Source organism: Ptychodera flava, chromosome 8, assembly GCF_041260155.1.
Source record: "Ptychodera flava strain L36383 chromosome 8, AS_Pfla_20210202, whole genome shotgun sequence".
NCBI lineage: Eukaryota > Metazoa > Hemichordata > Enteropneusta > Ptychoderidae > Ptychodera > Ptychodera flava.
In genome coordinates this window covers 38,816,104-38,832,233 of record NC_091935.1, presented here as the reverse complement: position 1 = coordinate 38,832,233, position 16,130 = coordinate 38,816,104, and the positions used below count along the sequence as shown (strand labels likewise).

General features: G+C 36.0%; 1 protein-coding gene and 1 long non-coding RNA gene across 3 annotated transcripts in view; both read right to left on the bottom strand.

The window, feature by feature from the left end:
- The window catches only part of LOC139139312 (cubilin-like), a 250,854-nt gene that overhangs the window by 8,057 nt on the left and 226,667 nt on the right, over positions 1-16,130 (bottom strand). Inside the window, exons 1-2 of one of the 2 annotated variants that reach the window (XM_070708191.1) lie at positions 7,844-8,111; positions 6,710-6,852 (exon numbers count right to left, since the gene is read on the bottom strand). In XM_070708191.1, coding sequence (XP_070564292.1) covers positions 6,710-6,852; positions 7,844-7,922 — 222 coding nt within the window. In that variant the 5' untranslated portion in view covers positions 7,923-8,111. Of the gene's footprint in view, positions 1-6,709; positions 6,853-7,843; positions 8,112-16,130 lie in introns of those variants that run through there. The other variant, XM_070708192.1, reaches the window with a different exon arrangement.
- LOC139139313 (uncharacterized) lies at positions 10,254-15,603 on the bottom strand. The gene is made up of 5 exons (XR_011553775.1): positions 15,454-15,603; positions 14,702-14,850; positions 13,563-13,821; positions 12,655-12,801; positions 10,254-10,980 (listed from the first exon to the last, which is right to left on the bottom strand). It is a non-coding gene; the product is annotated as an uncharacterized lncRNA (long non-coding RNA).

Genomic DNA, 16,130 nt, shown 5'->3' with positions numbered 1-16,130 from the left:
GGGATCGGGCCGGCAGACCACAGACAATGGAGGGCAGTGGGCATCGTTCATAATTCAGTGGGAGGGCATATTTTTCGCATATGCCTTTATGAACAGTACTACATTCCCCTCCAAAGTTTTAGGTCGGGTCAACAATATGTAAAATTAGTATACGATCCTTCGAAAAATGTTTGGTGATGATTTTGTAAAATCAACGACATTCACCAGTTGGCGGCACCTGACTTTAATATCGCCGGACGATTGTTAAGAATTTTAGTGTTTTGAATTTAGTTTTCACGACTGATAATAATTTTGACCGACAGTAAACCCTACAAGAATTTGCATTGTAAGAATTATCGCTCCTTGTTTATTTTCCGAACCTTTAAGAAACCGTTTGTCTTCCTTTCGGTGATGTATTGTTTTAACAACTGGCTAAGTCATTAGGGGGGGGGCCTACATTAATTACAGGGGGTGGGCCGGGGGAATTGTTGGAGAGTCATTGTTTAGAAAACTGTCAAAGGGGAGGGTCACTTTTCGTAAAATCTATCCTTGGAGAAGGGTCACTTTTAACAGAACCTGATTTTACGGCCAAACGTTCTATTGTCAATGTGATATTTCTTGAATAGGAAATCACCGACGAAACCGATTCTTCTCAATACATACACATTATCCACACCATTCACAAGCAAAGAAGATGCAGTGGTTTCCTCTATTAAACGCCATTTTAGACGATAAACTTAATTTTAAAGCACACGTTGACTCAATAAATAATAAATGTCAGTCACGAGTATATTGTTTACAGAAACTGCGCTCACTTGGTGTAAGTCTGGATACTTTAAGAAATTTCTATCGCAGCTTTGTAGAATCTGTCCTAACTTTTCATTTTTATGTTGGTTCGGGGGTTTAAGTGTGAATTGTAAAAATGTTTTAGGCAGAGTTGTTCATGTGTGTAGTAAAGTCGTCGGTGAAAAGCAAACAAGCCTAAATGAATTATACACCTGTAGGATCAGAAAGAAAGCCAACACAATAATAGATGACAAGCGTCACATTTTATCTGGATTTTTTGAATTACTTCCATCTGGTCGCCGGTTTCGTGTACGAAAGTCGAAAACAAAGAGACAAAAAACAGTTTTATACACAGTGCAATTAACATTTTAAACAATACAAAATGAGAACTTGTCATGTGTTAAATTTATTTTTACATATCATAAATGTCCTTGTTGTGTGGCTGTCATTCGTGTATGTATATGTATTTGTTAGTTTTTCTTTTTATCAGTCTTGTAATTACTTTTATGTATTTTTATAACCACGTTTTAATTTCTCTGTACAGAGATAATAAAGTTGTCTTGAATCTTGAATCTTGAATGTTAAACAATGAAAACTGATGGAAAACTATGGGACAGGTGGTAAGGTGTATATCAATCATCAAGCGTCTATAAATACACAGATATTGTTAGTTTTATATTGGAAAAAATGCTAATAGTTCTCTCAAAGACTGCCATATATAATGAATTAACATTTCGGTGAAATTCCAAACTTAAATTTCTTACATACACATTGACTTATAACTATCCTAGTCTAATCAATACATCTATGTTAGTTATCTAACGTCCATAAATGCAAAGATATTACCTAGTTTTGTATTGAAACATGATTCATACTTTCCTAAAAGACTACCATTTATTTTTCGATGAAATCCAAAAATATAATTTCTTGTACACAAATGCACGTTTGACTTCCCACTTTAAGCAAAGTACATTTACATATATTATCAAACATATATAAATGTACAGCATAGCTTGTTTTGTGGGGGGAGAATTGTCAATATGTATTGTGATTTGATTTTTTTGGTGAAGCACAGTATATGCCACATCTTGCTTTCTTACGTGACCCTCCCGCAAATGCATGAAATGTCATGTCCCTTCAAAAATGCTTGCGTGATAAAATGCGACCCTCCTTCCCAAAACGCTAGCCTTCCCTCCTGTAACTTCTGTTACATAACAATCAAACAAATTGTTATCATAATGTAAATTAGCTGATACTGTTTCAGTTATTCCTGGGGGAATACTCCAGTAGTTGGCGGAAGGGTCAAATTTTAGAATGTCGGACGGGGGAGGGTCACATCTTACAGTACAGGTGTGCAAGGAATTCGCCCGGCCCATCCCCTGTAATTATTGAAGGCTCCCTTAGCAATGATCAGACGTCGGGTCTAAACCTTAATGTTCTATGTTGACATATCGTTTCATCAACCTTTTTAACGATGTACCCAGATTGGAGCGACCTTCCTCCTCTTTGAAGTTTTGCTAACTACAGTCATGGCAATATTCAGATTTGAAAACGATTTTAAGTTGTACACTTCCTAGAGGCTTCGCACTTCTTCGCGTTACACTTGGCAGTCGCACTTCTTCGTTTAGAAACAGAGATGTGGGCGCTCTCTAAGGCTTTGACGTACTGACCCCAGTTTGAAGCCCAGTCCGTTTGACCGGGTGAACCACGTCCTATAGACAGCCGACCTTTCAGACATTTTAACTATGTAGAAGCATCGTGATAAAACTATCCGATAATCGTGCACAACTCGCTTGTACGTGCGTTATTACTGGCCCCAGACCAGGATAGCACCGAACACGTACTGGACGACTGTGACCACTCCACTCTGCCAGTACTCTATGTGAATTTATCACATGAACCTGCCCGGATCGCGACCACTGAGACATCGACCAGGACAGATAAACGATCTCCACTACACCTGTTCTACAGGTATATATTTTCCTTGCACGCGTGCACAGACTAGACCGATTTGTTGCGAAAGATGCCATGTTCTCACAATGATTGTATTAGATGATGCTATAAATATACTATACATAGGGAAGTCATATCGAATAAAATTTTGAGTCGCTAAAGCTTTAGCTATTCCAAATAGCCGAACGGGGGCCTTGGCTCGATAAACCCAATGCCAAAATTGAATTGTCTGCAAATAGTGATTCATCGATCGATTAGCTTAGTAACGTCATAGAAGGCAAAACACATCAAGTCATCCGATGAACAACGATAAATTTCCTTCATTCTAGAGAAGACATCAACTGCCAGCTGTAGCCTGAGCTCTCCAACGCTTTGATGGATGTACAAATGTATTATCGAAAGTTGACAAAAGCAGTTCTCGTCAGATGACAAAAGATTCAAGGTATCTACGTGCGAGATATGTACCACTGCAAACATTAACCAGATGTGAACTGAATGTGCTCACGTGTTTTACAACAGGTTCATTAATAGTAGTACGCTTCACAGAACAATCAGATATCTGTTATATCATTATATGTAGCAGGTTTCATCAACTTTCGCACAGTACTCTCAGAGTTAAATCATTAATTACAAAACTTTATTTAATATGCAAATGAGCTGTTTATTAACTTGACACTGCTCAATGCTTCATTGGACAATTAGATATCTATCAGATCAACATTTGTAGCACGTTCCATTAAATTTAGTACTGTAATTTTAGAGTAATATCACTAATTACAAAGTTCATTAAATATGCAAATGAACCCTTAATTAACTTGACACTGTTCTGTGCTTCATAGCATAATTATATATTTATCAGATCAATAGCTGCAGGAGGATTCACCAAATTTGGTGCCGTTATTTCAGAGTTATATACATAATTACAAAGTTCATTAAATATGTAAATGTACACTTAATTAACTTTGCACGACTAAATGCTTTATAACACTGTCAGACATCTGTCGGATTAGTATCTGCAGCAGATGTCATCAAATTTGGTTCAGTTATTTCGAGTTAAATGACTTATTACAAAACTTCATATAATATGCAAATGAGTTATTTATTAACTTGACACAGCCAGGTGCTTCTCAGTACAATTAGATGTTTATCAGATCAATATCTGTAGCAGATTTCAACGAATTGGGTGTCGTAATTTCGGCATTATATAGCTAATTACAAAGTTCATAAAATAAGCAAATGCACCTTTAATTAACTCAACACTACTAAATGATTTACACCAGGGTTAGATATTTGTCAGATCAGTATCTGCGGAAGATTTCATTAAATTTGGGGCAGCTATATTGGAGTTATATGACTAATTACAAAACTTCATAAAATATGCAAATGAGCTATTTATCAACTTGACACTGCCCAATGCTTCTCAGTACAATTTGATACATATCAGATCAATATTTGCGGCATGTATCATCAGATTTGGTGCAGGGATTTCACAGTTATGTCACTAATTACAAAGTTCATAAAATATACAAACGCACCTTTAATTAATTCAACACTACTAAATGATTTACACCAGGGTTAGATATTTGTCAGATCAGCATCTGCGGAAGATTTCATTAAATTTGGAGCAGCTATATTGGAGTTATATGACTAATTACAAAACTTCATAAAATATGCAAATGAGCTATTTATCAACTTGACACTGCCCAATGCTTCTCAGTACAATTTGATATATATCAGATCAATATTTGCGGCATGTATCATCAAATTTGGTGCAGGAATTTCACAGTTATGTCACTAATTACACAAGTTTATTAAATATGCAATCGAGCACATAATTGACATGACACTCACAGTATCATCGTAATGTTCTGAGCTTGTCATCTTTGAAAAGTTTCATGAAATTTTGTGCAGTATTTCTTGATATATTTCGACACTGTAATTACTGTCTCCATAGGGAACCATTATATCAGAAAAAAAATATGCGTAACTTCATTAATATTCAAGCCACGCTAACTCAAATCTATTCAGTTCCTGTAATTAGTATATGGTACCTGTCTACAAAATCTGACTTCAATTTGTTCAGGCGTTTTTAATTTATCGTGTAAACAGTCAGACAGACAGACAGGCACACACACACACACACACACACACACACGGACAGACAGACAGACATCGCTATGACATTAGCTCACGTGTGTGAACACGTGAGTTAAAAAACCGTGCGACATAAAAATTGGAGACCGGGATCGGGATTGGCGAGGTGACACCCGTTGAGAGTTGACGCGGCAGCGTTTCTGGCCACAAGCATGCGCAATAAGGTAGTCAGGATGCCATTGAACGGAATTTTTTGGGCCCGCCAAGATCGTAAGCTTTTGATCTTCTCGAAAGCCAATACACCTCCCAGAAGAAGAAATGGTGTTTCGATCTTGTCTTTGCTTTTTATCCAGAAATATGTTTCGAAATATTTTAATTAACTCTGATTTATACCGTCAGAGTGGCTATTCGCCGCTAGAGCGGTGAAACTACCCATAGCTGACTGGTTTGGCTAGGGCAGCGCGAGACGGCCGCGTTGAGCGAATCCGTAGGTATAATTGGTAAAGAAGGGATTGGGTGTGTAAAAAATTCCACTCTTAAGATTTATAAATGAAATAACATGAAAATTATTTGCATATTTTCTGGGTGATGGGCGGTTTACTTGTTGAATGAAAGTAATCCTAGGAAATAAAGCATAGATGACATTCTATTTGCAATTTGCAACAATAATTTTGATCCATTCACATCAAGAAGACTCTGGTTCTGCGTTGTACGGCTCCTCGATAACACTCGTTTTTCGATGGAGTCAAAAAGATAAATTTGCATATACCTTTATATTTATCGGATCTGTTCAAGTATGCTGCCACGGAATTGCCCGGCGGACTGTACCATTATATTTTAGGGTTGCCGACTTTTGTGTGGGGCTGAATACATTGGCAGGAGTGGCCGACTAAATTAACTACTAATTGACTTTTTGGGGTTCTTTCAACGGTATATCTCCTTTTGAAGGATTAAAAATGGTCCTGAAAAGGACCATTTGGTTTGGTTTGGTATATCTCTTTTCAACTTACTTTAGTGGATACTGCCTCCTTTACGAAACTAAATTGATTTCTAAATTGGAATAAAACCGAAAGTTTTGTGTTTTAGGATTATGTTTAATGACTTAGAAAAAAATCCAAACGTAAGTCGAAAAGTAAGCCATATTTAAACCCGGGGGCCCGATGGTGTGAAAGACACATTCACTCAATGCAAAGTTTACCCACTAACATTATGTCTTTGTCGGGAATATATACAAAAACTGTCGGCATGTTACAGATTCTGGGACAAGTTTGTCGTTTTTGACACCCCACTTCGCACATTCTAACCGCAAAGAACACTTTTTAAAAAAAGCTGTCGGCATGTTGCGGGTACTTCGACAAGTTTGTCGTTTTGGCACCCCACTTCACACATTCTAACCGCACAGAACACTTTGTTAAAAAAGCTGTCGGCATGTTGCGGGTACTGCGACAAGCTTGTCGTTTTGGCACCCCACTTCACACATTCTATTACTGCGGCATCTTTTTGATAGTGTAGTTGAACATAGTTGAGAAAGTTGAACTTGTCCGCAGTTTAACTTGGCAAATGCGTCCGAACAACGTGCATGAATTTACTTTACGTAGCTGATGTTTATGCAAGAGGCAGAACGTACGTTGTACGTTTATGCAACGCTCAGGCTATAAATAACTCGTTGCTATGAATTCATCTGTCTGATGATTGAAGGATGCGTGAAACTTAAGTAGCATATATTATTACTTTGTGCTTGAAGTAATGTGTTATATATATATATATATATATATATATATATATATATATATATATATATATATATATATATATATGTATATGTATATAATATACGTACATACGGAATTCGATGCCCTTCTTAATGTGTTTTTAGCCCTTATCGGTTAATACTTACATCTAGACGAATGCTTTCAAAACCTTGAGGAGCTTGTAATTGCAGCATGCATTCTATGTTATTTCTGTAATAGTCATCTTTCTGAGATCGAAGTCTGTCTCCTGCTAATATTATACGCTTGCCACAGTGATCTGTCATATAAACTGAAGTCATAATACAAAAATGGTAGGTTACAATAGAAAAGTCGAAAAAGAATTTACATTTTTATATTTCGAACGTTTTCTTCCGCATATCGCTTGGGACCTTCGAAAAACGTGGTAAAAGGTCAAGCTCAAGAAGGAAAATTCGTTTGTTTATAGGGATGCACATTCCAACTCAAAGCAGCTATTCATGAACTTCACTTCCACTCCTATATTGATATCTAAAATTTTATTTCTGCAGGAAAATAAGCAAACTACCTCTTGACATGAGAAAATTTTTACTCTGCTCGAATAACGTTTTGTGTTACTGATAAAGATAATTATGGAGATTCAAACACCACAGCCTATACATGTTAATATCAGTTGACTCGTATGCGATGAAACATTTTATATACCAACCTAGCGAAATACTTAAGCTATACTCTAACATACGCAAAGAACCATACGGGAATCACAGAAACAAGTGATTGAAACAATTGGACATGAAAGCTAGCTAGGGAGGTAGAAATTATATTTTTAACCTAATCAGAATAGACTTCTTCTGTATAGTTTTAGGTAAAGATCTTTTCATGTACAACCCTGTTTAAAATATTGTAGGGACTGTTTTCTGTCAAATTGCAAGATAAAAGGTGATTTAGTGATCGATGCTTGTAAAACATAAGTGAACGAGTCAACTTGTGAATATTGGTAGACTACATGACTGAGTTGCCAAGGGTGAAGCGGCGTCAGTAAACGCTTCGCTGAACTCACCGTGCAGGTTATGTCAAAGAGCCTGGCGTAAAACACTGTCACATAAGTGTATTAATTTGTCGTCTTTTTCGACTCAGAACAATCGCTATTTACGTTGGTCGTGCTAGATGTAGAACGCAGAGCAGCATTTTATTGCTGAAGCGGTCACCTTTATCTTACCTGAGTACAATGCCCTTGAAGTAAATATTGACAAAACAAGGGGAAGTGTATGGGACATAGACACATAAAAAGCAAATGTACTGACCTGTTGCATCCGTGAACAGGACACATGGCAAGAAAATCAACGTCACGCTCACAAACCTTCCATACAGGACAGTCTTCATTTTTAAATACTTTGGATTGCTTGTTCGGTTACAAACTGTGACACTTAACCTACGATTAGTTGATTCAAGTCGTCATGGTTACAAGTACGTGTTTGCCAATAAACGTACCGCTGGAGATTTCTTTCGCTTTTGGGCCATACTAGGTTTTGTTCCTGTTTGACTGACGTATGTTACCTTCCTTCTTCATAATGAGATGCTTCCTGGTTTCTTTTGTCGAACGATTCGAAGCCATAAATTTCAATGATTATAAGCCACTGTCGTATTCTAAAACTTCCTTGAATAACCAACTTCAGGAAAATTACTCCACACTATTTTCCATCCGATCCCGTGACAGAAAATGTAGAATTTTAAATGGCTATCAATGCCAAGATTCCAATATTCATATTCATGAAGTGATCTACTTTATGCAGCGTGACAGTGTGGTAGCCATTTGTTTACAACAAACACATGGAAAAAATGCCTTCGCTTAGTAAAGCATAATATTGGTCGATATATGTTGTGAAATATTCAGTCGACTTTGCTGGTACAGTAGCCCTTTGCTTGACCATGTAACATTACATCTTGATTTGTTCAGAAAATCTTCTTGTAAATAGATGTTGTTGCCCCGAGATAATCGATTTTGATGTCGATTTTTCGCCTCTGCAGGACGAACTTTGATCTCCAGTATATGATATGATTCACAAATATTCTCATGGCGGATTTAAAACTCACAAGCAGGGGTGAGACAGAACACCCTTACAAAAATGAGTTCAATCAACACTGAAATATTTATGAAATTTTTCAAAATTTTGAATATCTGCTGTCATTAAACTGTCGCCCGTTTATGCAAAGCGACGATAGAGTAACAATTTGTGTTTACAATAATCACCGAAAACGTACGTGCGTAATGTGTGCAGAACGAACTTTAACCTGTGGTGGGATAAACAAACCTCTCTGATTAGAATTACTCTATTGAGAGTTCAATTTTGAATAGTAGGACACGCATATCAGTTTGAATAATCGTAAATAAAGTCCTCCTGTCTGCTATCTCTCCTGTAATGTTTAATGTATTATGGAGACAAGGTGACTTCGACTGTTATGGTTTAATTGGCCACAAACTCTATTTGACCTTTAGCGGAGAAACCTCCTAGATATTTACCATTTTACTGTATAGGCATATTTATCTCAGTAATGTTATTGATTTAAACTGCCATTCAACCTATACGACCAACTCTTTGTCAAGAAAATGGACTCTACCCAACATCGAAAGCTTAGCATGCCTCATTACAATCATTTCATGCCGTCATTGTCATCATTTCTACATATTTCAGGCAGAGATGTCTTCATAAATTGTGATAGACAAGTTTCTCGTTCCGAAGTATTAAAAATCGTTTTAGTTAAGTCATGACTTCGTTCAGTACGTTAACTTTGCGATCAATTACCTCTAATTAATTGATCTACAAGATATTGCATGCACTTGGATCATTTTAGAAGACTGAAATATCTTATATTTGTAATTAAAGCTGAAAAATTCTTCAGGAAGGGTGATCGGGGGCACATCCTCCCCTTGCTCGTTGTGATAAAATTTTGCTTTTGCACAAATATATTCGTTCTTCTTAGTCGTTAGAAAACACAGTGTACAATCCGGACATGCAATAATGTTAATGGTGTTCGACCCTTACACAATATTTCCTCTGTCAATCATAGGCTGTAAACACCGCATGTGTCGGTAAATTAAACACGGTGTTTACTCACAACGATGGCTACTCGATGCTCGCGCGCGCAATGTCCGCAGTAACTTAGTAGCGTTTATTCTGTCTAGCAATTTTCATTCTTCCACTACACCTACCATATGCTCGACTATTCCCTAATCTGACCAGAAACGCTACCCAGGGTCAAAACACAAAATACCTTGAAATTTTATATTTATGATACTTTCACTTTTCAGTAGAAGTACCAGAACATATACGAGCTTTTGTTCCTCGATAAAAAGTTAAACACACGCTCATTCGAGTCAACATTGTCAAAATAGTTTTTATTAAATAACAAAACAAATATCCCTCTTCGGGAACCTCTATCGCTAACTTTGGTCGTAAACTCAAAACACGTTATTTTCCATTAGTTTTTTTTTTCAATCGTACTTAACGATACATTACTCTAACAGATAAGCTGGTGTATTCTGTATTATAGCTGACAACTCACCTTAATGGATGGCGTATGGGTTTAACTTATAACACGACTTAGGCTATTGACTGACACACACACACACACACACACACACACACACACACACACACACACACACACACACACACACACACATATATATATATATATATATATATATATATATATATAAGATAGCTTTAATTACAAATGAAATACGCCCCCTTGCCTCTTGACATTTTCTTTGAATGATGCTGTAGCTATCAAAAAGGTTGTTTATCTGATTATCCAATCTTACATGAAATAAACAACAAGGTTTTGTTTTCTACATAATTTATTTTAATGTCATATGATATTCATCTATGAAATTGTACAGCTTTTAAATGCAATTCAGAGAAGTTAGTAGACATAATAAGCTACACACATATGGCTCGTTGGGAAAAAACGCATAACATCAAAAATTACATGCATAAGCTTTAAAAAGTTGCGATTCATAAAAAAGTGAGATTTTTCAACTTCAAAATACCTGTATCGGAATATAATATTAACACACATTTCGAATGACTTCAAACATAAACAGTTATTGCCGAGCGGTAACAAAAATATTGTTTGAATGTCTTACTATTGAATATCAACCATGAGATCCTGCATTCCATCATTTTACAGCAGCACGTGGACGGGTTTTATAAAAATCAAATATTACTAGGTGAGTGAGTCTATGGCTGGGCCCCAGGAACAGCGCCATGTGATGTCGAAGTGGTTTGATGATTTGTCGCGGCTGGAACAACCGACTTAGACTTGGCCTTGATAATCTGCTTTCGGTACATGATGTAGATGACGACGACAACGAGAGCAAGAAGAAGAATGACTCCCAGTACTATGCCGACGATAGCTCCAGTTGATAACCCTGACGCTAGAAAAGTCATGAAAATGAAAACGTTTGATTGTCAGGAAAACCATTTAAAATTCGTTACAACAGTTAAAAACTTGATCAAATGTGTTAAATGAAAAACCAGTACCTAGAGGACTCTCGGTCCCTTTGTCTTTCCGATTAGTGTTTGTCTACGGAGAATGCTCTTAATGATAACTAACCGTGTAAATATACATAATATGATCATGTTTCCTAACTTGCGTTCAGTATTCTCCAGTGTGGTGTAATATTCTAAATTTTACTACGTTTTAACAAGCGCCAGATATTCTCAGCATCACAGGCACACAGACAGAGATATATAATTATATATATATATATATATATATATATATATATATATATATATATATATATATATATATCATCATCATCATCATCAATTTGGATTTAAAAACTGGTCATTCGACTGACCTGTCTATTTTTCTGTTAAAAGAAATCATTGATTTCTATAATCGCAACAACAGTCCAGTCTTTGACAGGGTCAATCATTGGACCCTCTTTCGCAAGCTGGTTGACAGACGTGTTCCTGTCTATATTGTTCGCGTTTTAGTATTTTAGTATCGCAAACAAGAATTTCGTGTCAAATGGGGTACCGTTATTTCTGAGAGTTTTACTGCAAATAATGGCGTTCGACAAGGGGGATTTTATCTCCTCGTACACAAATTAGCTGTCACCTTGCTGGGCAATAGGTTAATCATTTTCTTTATGCTGACGATATTGTCTTAATTTTTCCATCTGTGAAGGGTTCGAAAAAACTCTTGGAAACAAGTCGTCATTATGACATTGTCTTTAATCCAAACAAATCCAGGTGTCTTTCTATTTTACCAAAACATTGCAAAATAACTTGTATTCCACATGTATATTTGAACAATTCACCCTTTCTTTTGTGAGAAAACACTCATATCTTGGTATTGTTTTAAACCATTTGGGTAACGACATGGATGATATTAAACGAAAAATGAAAAGCATTTATGCTAATGCTAACTCCCTAATCCGTAAATTTTACAATGGTTCATTTTCTGTCAAAATTCATTTATTTAAAGCGTACTGTTCAACCATGTACTGTGCACATTTGTGGAATGTATTTACTCAGAAATGTATTAATGATGTTCGAGTGTCATATAATAACGCTTTCAGAATCCTGCTTGGTATTAAACGTTACTTAGGTATTTCTGAGACTTTTGTCAGCAACCATATTATGACGTTTGGTAACAAACAATGCATGCTTCATTCTAAGTTCTACGTTAGATTGAATAAAAGCACAAATACCATCATTAAAGCAGCTCTATCTGTCGATGTTGTAAGGCAAAGTGTATTTCGGATTTCAGATTTCAGATTGTTTTGAATTTTGAATTTTTTAAAAGCTCTTTTAGTGTTTGCAGGTTTTTTTTTTTGTTTTGTGATGCGGGCGTTTGTTGTTTACTGCTATATTTTTTTTTTACATTTGAGCAAGTACTCGAAATAAAGATTGTTATATTATTATTATAATTATATATATATATATATATATATATATATATATATATATATATATATATATATATATATGGTATTAGTGTATTATTTGTTATTTTACATAAAAAGTATTCGACTATTGTTACGTCTCGCATAATGTGAGAAAACCTACACTCACTGAATTTTTTCAAATATACTTACAATAAATGACGTCAGCTTTACAGGTTGCGCAGTATTTTTCGTCGGTTTTAGCGTCATCACCACAGTTATTTTTGCAATCACACGTCAATGACTTGTCGATACAGAATTCTGGTCTGCAGTAAAAGTCATTGACATTCAAGCATAGATCTGAAAATATGCAAGAAGTGCGAGGAGTAAGACTACCTCAGCGTAAGGAGGCGAATTGAACATGCATAATGTTTCATGCAGGATATTTTTCTTGTCCAAATTGGCTGTTCTTCTCAAGTTGTCGACACCTTTAATCAATTTGAATCAGTAGACTTTGAAATTGTCGGCATTGAGTCGACCAGTTGCATGAGAACGATTTCAAAGGAATTTTTCCACTGATTGTATCATTCACTGTTATACAAGCCTAACACGATTGGAACTAATTCGAGATAATTGGATGGTGAAGTAATGTCGATATAATTTTCAAATGTGACCTCATCTACTTTTCTTTTTAGGTTACACACTTGTTTTTTTTTGAGTAATTTGTAATATTGCAACATCAAGCTATCGGGCACCTAACACCTTTGAAAAATTTGAAAAATATTGAGATCCGATTATCCCAAAATTAGTTCAAATCGTATTAGGGATATCCATTTATCCATTTTTTTTTGCTTTGAATATTTATTTCAGAGAGTTTTCTCTTCATATTAGTCACACTAGTTTTTTCTTTTTGATAGTTTGAAAAATTACAAAAGTCTACCCACGTATCTGACATGTTTTGTTAGTATAAGCAATCGTGATTTGTCAAACGAAAGGGTCAAGCTGGTTTATAATATCCTTGATCAAACTTTAGTCTACATGCGTTGTTTCACTAATGTTATTTATCCTATTATCATATCACTCGACACAATGGAACATTCTTGACACTGAATTTTGCACACCTGATATCCCCGACGGTGAAAATGATGTAAACGTTATTAAAAACCCTGTATCTTCTTCTGTCTGTTCTCCATCTGTAACGAACCGGAGAAGTATGACGTCACCGGTTGATGTTACGTGTGAGGGTGTCGAATCGCGACATCGTCTTAATTTACGGTGAGAATAATGCAAATCGTCGCTGTCATAAACTTCCAAGTAGTCTTTACAAGTGGGAGGATCGTCTGGTCCTCCAGACTCTGATGGAAGTTCAAACCATTCAAACTGAAAGTGTAGAATGGAAAGTGTATATAAGGTTACTTTTTTGGCTAAGAAGTGACATTTGTGAGCGGAGAATTACGTCTGACAGAAGAATCTCTACAGAAATGACTTGTCAACTGACTTCAGGTTAACTTTCCTAAAAGGCACACCACGCAACTACATACCAAATTGTCCTGTTCTAAACCATAAATACACCAAGCGTTAAATCCTAGCGACAATGCACCTGGTTCAACAGTGTATACAAATGGTTCATCAGGGTCTGTACAAAGTCATTACCAAATGGGTTTGCAAGTACACTAACACAGTGTCATTTTCAGTATTCAACATCACAATTCAGAGAGTTCAATTGAAAGGAGGGAATGTATATTGCTTCACCCCACCATCAACCAAGTTAAAGGCAGATATTCGAACTCTCCAAAATTTTCAATTCTTTTCTTATCTACCACCAGTGGGGGTTCATTTTAAAGCACTTGTTGTAAAACCTTTTTACAGTCTTAGGTTTTCGAAAATCGAACATTATATTTTTCCCCATAGAGTTAACACAGGGATGGCGGCCATTTTGCATTTCAAATATTGGTAAATCTTAGAAAATTTGTGTCTCTAGTACGAAAATTGCAATGTGACCCCCGATTTTTATTTTTGTTTTGAAAGAGATTGGTTGAAATATTTCTAGAGGAAAGTTTAAGCAAAAGTTTAAGTCTTTCACTTTCGTTTTGAGGCGCATACTACGTAAAGATGCCCATGCTAAAGTTAAATATTAACAAGCGTTAACAATGTCGTACTTAAGATGGTGCTCATGGCGGTAATTGTTGTGAACCACTAGTCGTTAAAGCGTTGTACAAGGGTTGAAACAGGAAAAGAATGCGTATATGCTTACACTTACATTTAATTGAATCTTGTAGAGAGAGCGTGGCGTTTTCAGCAGAACTCGACAGTCGAGATCACGTGGATACGGCTGTAATGCACCTTTATGTGACCTTATCCTATCACCATGTAACGTTATAGTTTTTCCACAGTGGTCGCTCAAATACACTAAATAGAAAATGTAATAAATGTTATGACGTATCGGCATACCTTTAGAAGAACAGACGTGGTACACAGTTGTCATCTCTCTTTTGTTAATGTATTAACGTTCTATTTACATTGAACTGGGGAAAATAGATGCATTTCAGTAAACGTTCCATGTATGTCAAAAAGTCAATAATCTCCATATTGAGATCAATGCGTCCTACAGTAACTAAACAAGCTTATCCAATATTAAGTGCACGGTGGCCCGTATGTAACACCCTTGGAAACTCAATACAGTCATTGAATAACGTACGTAACCTGAAAACAGAAAGACAAACCCGCTGTAGATGTTCAAATTCCCCTTATCAGTTTGTTTGTGTCTAATCGCGAGTTTAACAATTCCATTAAAGCTAAAATAGCAAGCATAATATGGTCGTAAAATAACTCCAACTAAGGGCAGTCGCTTTCCCAACTTACTATTCTAGAAAATTTCTGTTCACTACAAGATGACAATTACGACAACTGCAGCAACTGTTTTGATCGATTAAAAGCTTTAACTTGACCTTGGACTTGTGAGACTTTGTAAATGTGACCATGGAGCTTTGGTACCTCCATGATGTGACTTACCCGTGCTCTCGGTCAAGTGAAGTATTGACACCAAAAGGATCTGGCTCACAAAATAAACGAATACAGCTGCTCATGATGGTAATAATTAGCTCTCTGCTGTACTTCTAGCTACGCTACCCGGCGAACTATAGTTGTTTTATAACTAGAGTGACCTGTAAAAGGGCGTAATTTCATTTTGTGGCCATTCAGCATAAAATTATAGATTACCGAATCGATAACACCTTTTTCTTAACAAATGTTGAAATCGGCAAAGTAAGACGAAATATATCAAAGTCCATTCTCTTCAGAATCGCACTCAACTTTTGTTTCTAAAATGATTAAGATTTTAACGATAACCTTGACCATTTCCACTCTATCTAGTTATGCACATAATATCTCCTCGGTACTTAGGGCAGATGAATTCGTTATAATTCATCTGAATTAGAGCATAAATGGTAATGTGTCAAACCATAACAATAACCGCAATTTCAGATATATAAAAAAATTAATCACGATTTTCGAGACTAATTTGTACGAATACTAAAAACTAGGATAATTCTAATGATAGTGTTCCTTTCATAGATACAAAATATTGGAAAAATATGGATATGATTTATTCCTTATCATACGAGGACGTACCAAGAATATCGTATCAGCCTTTTTTGTCATTATCCGATATATTTCCATTTCTATACATA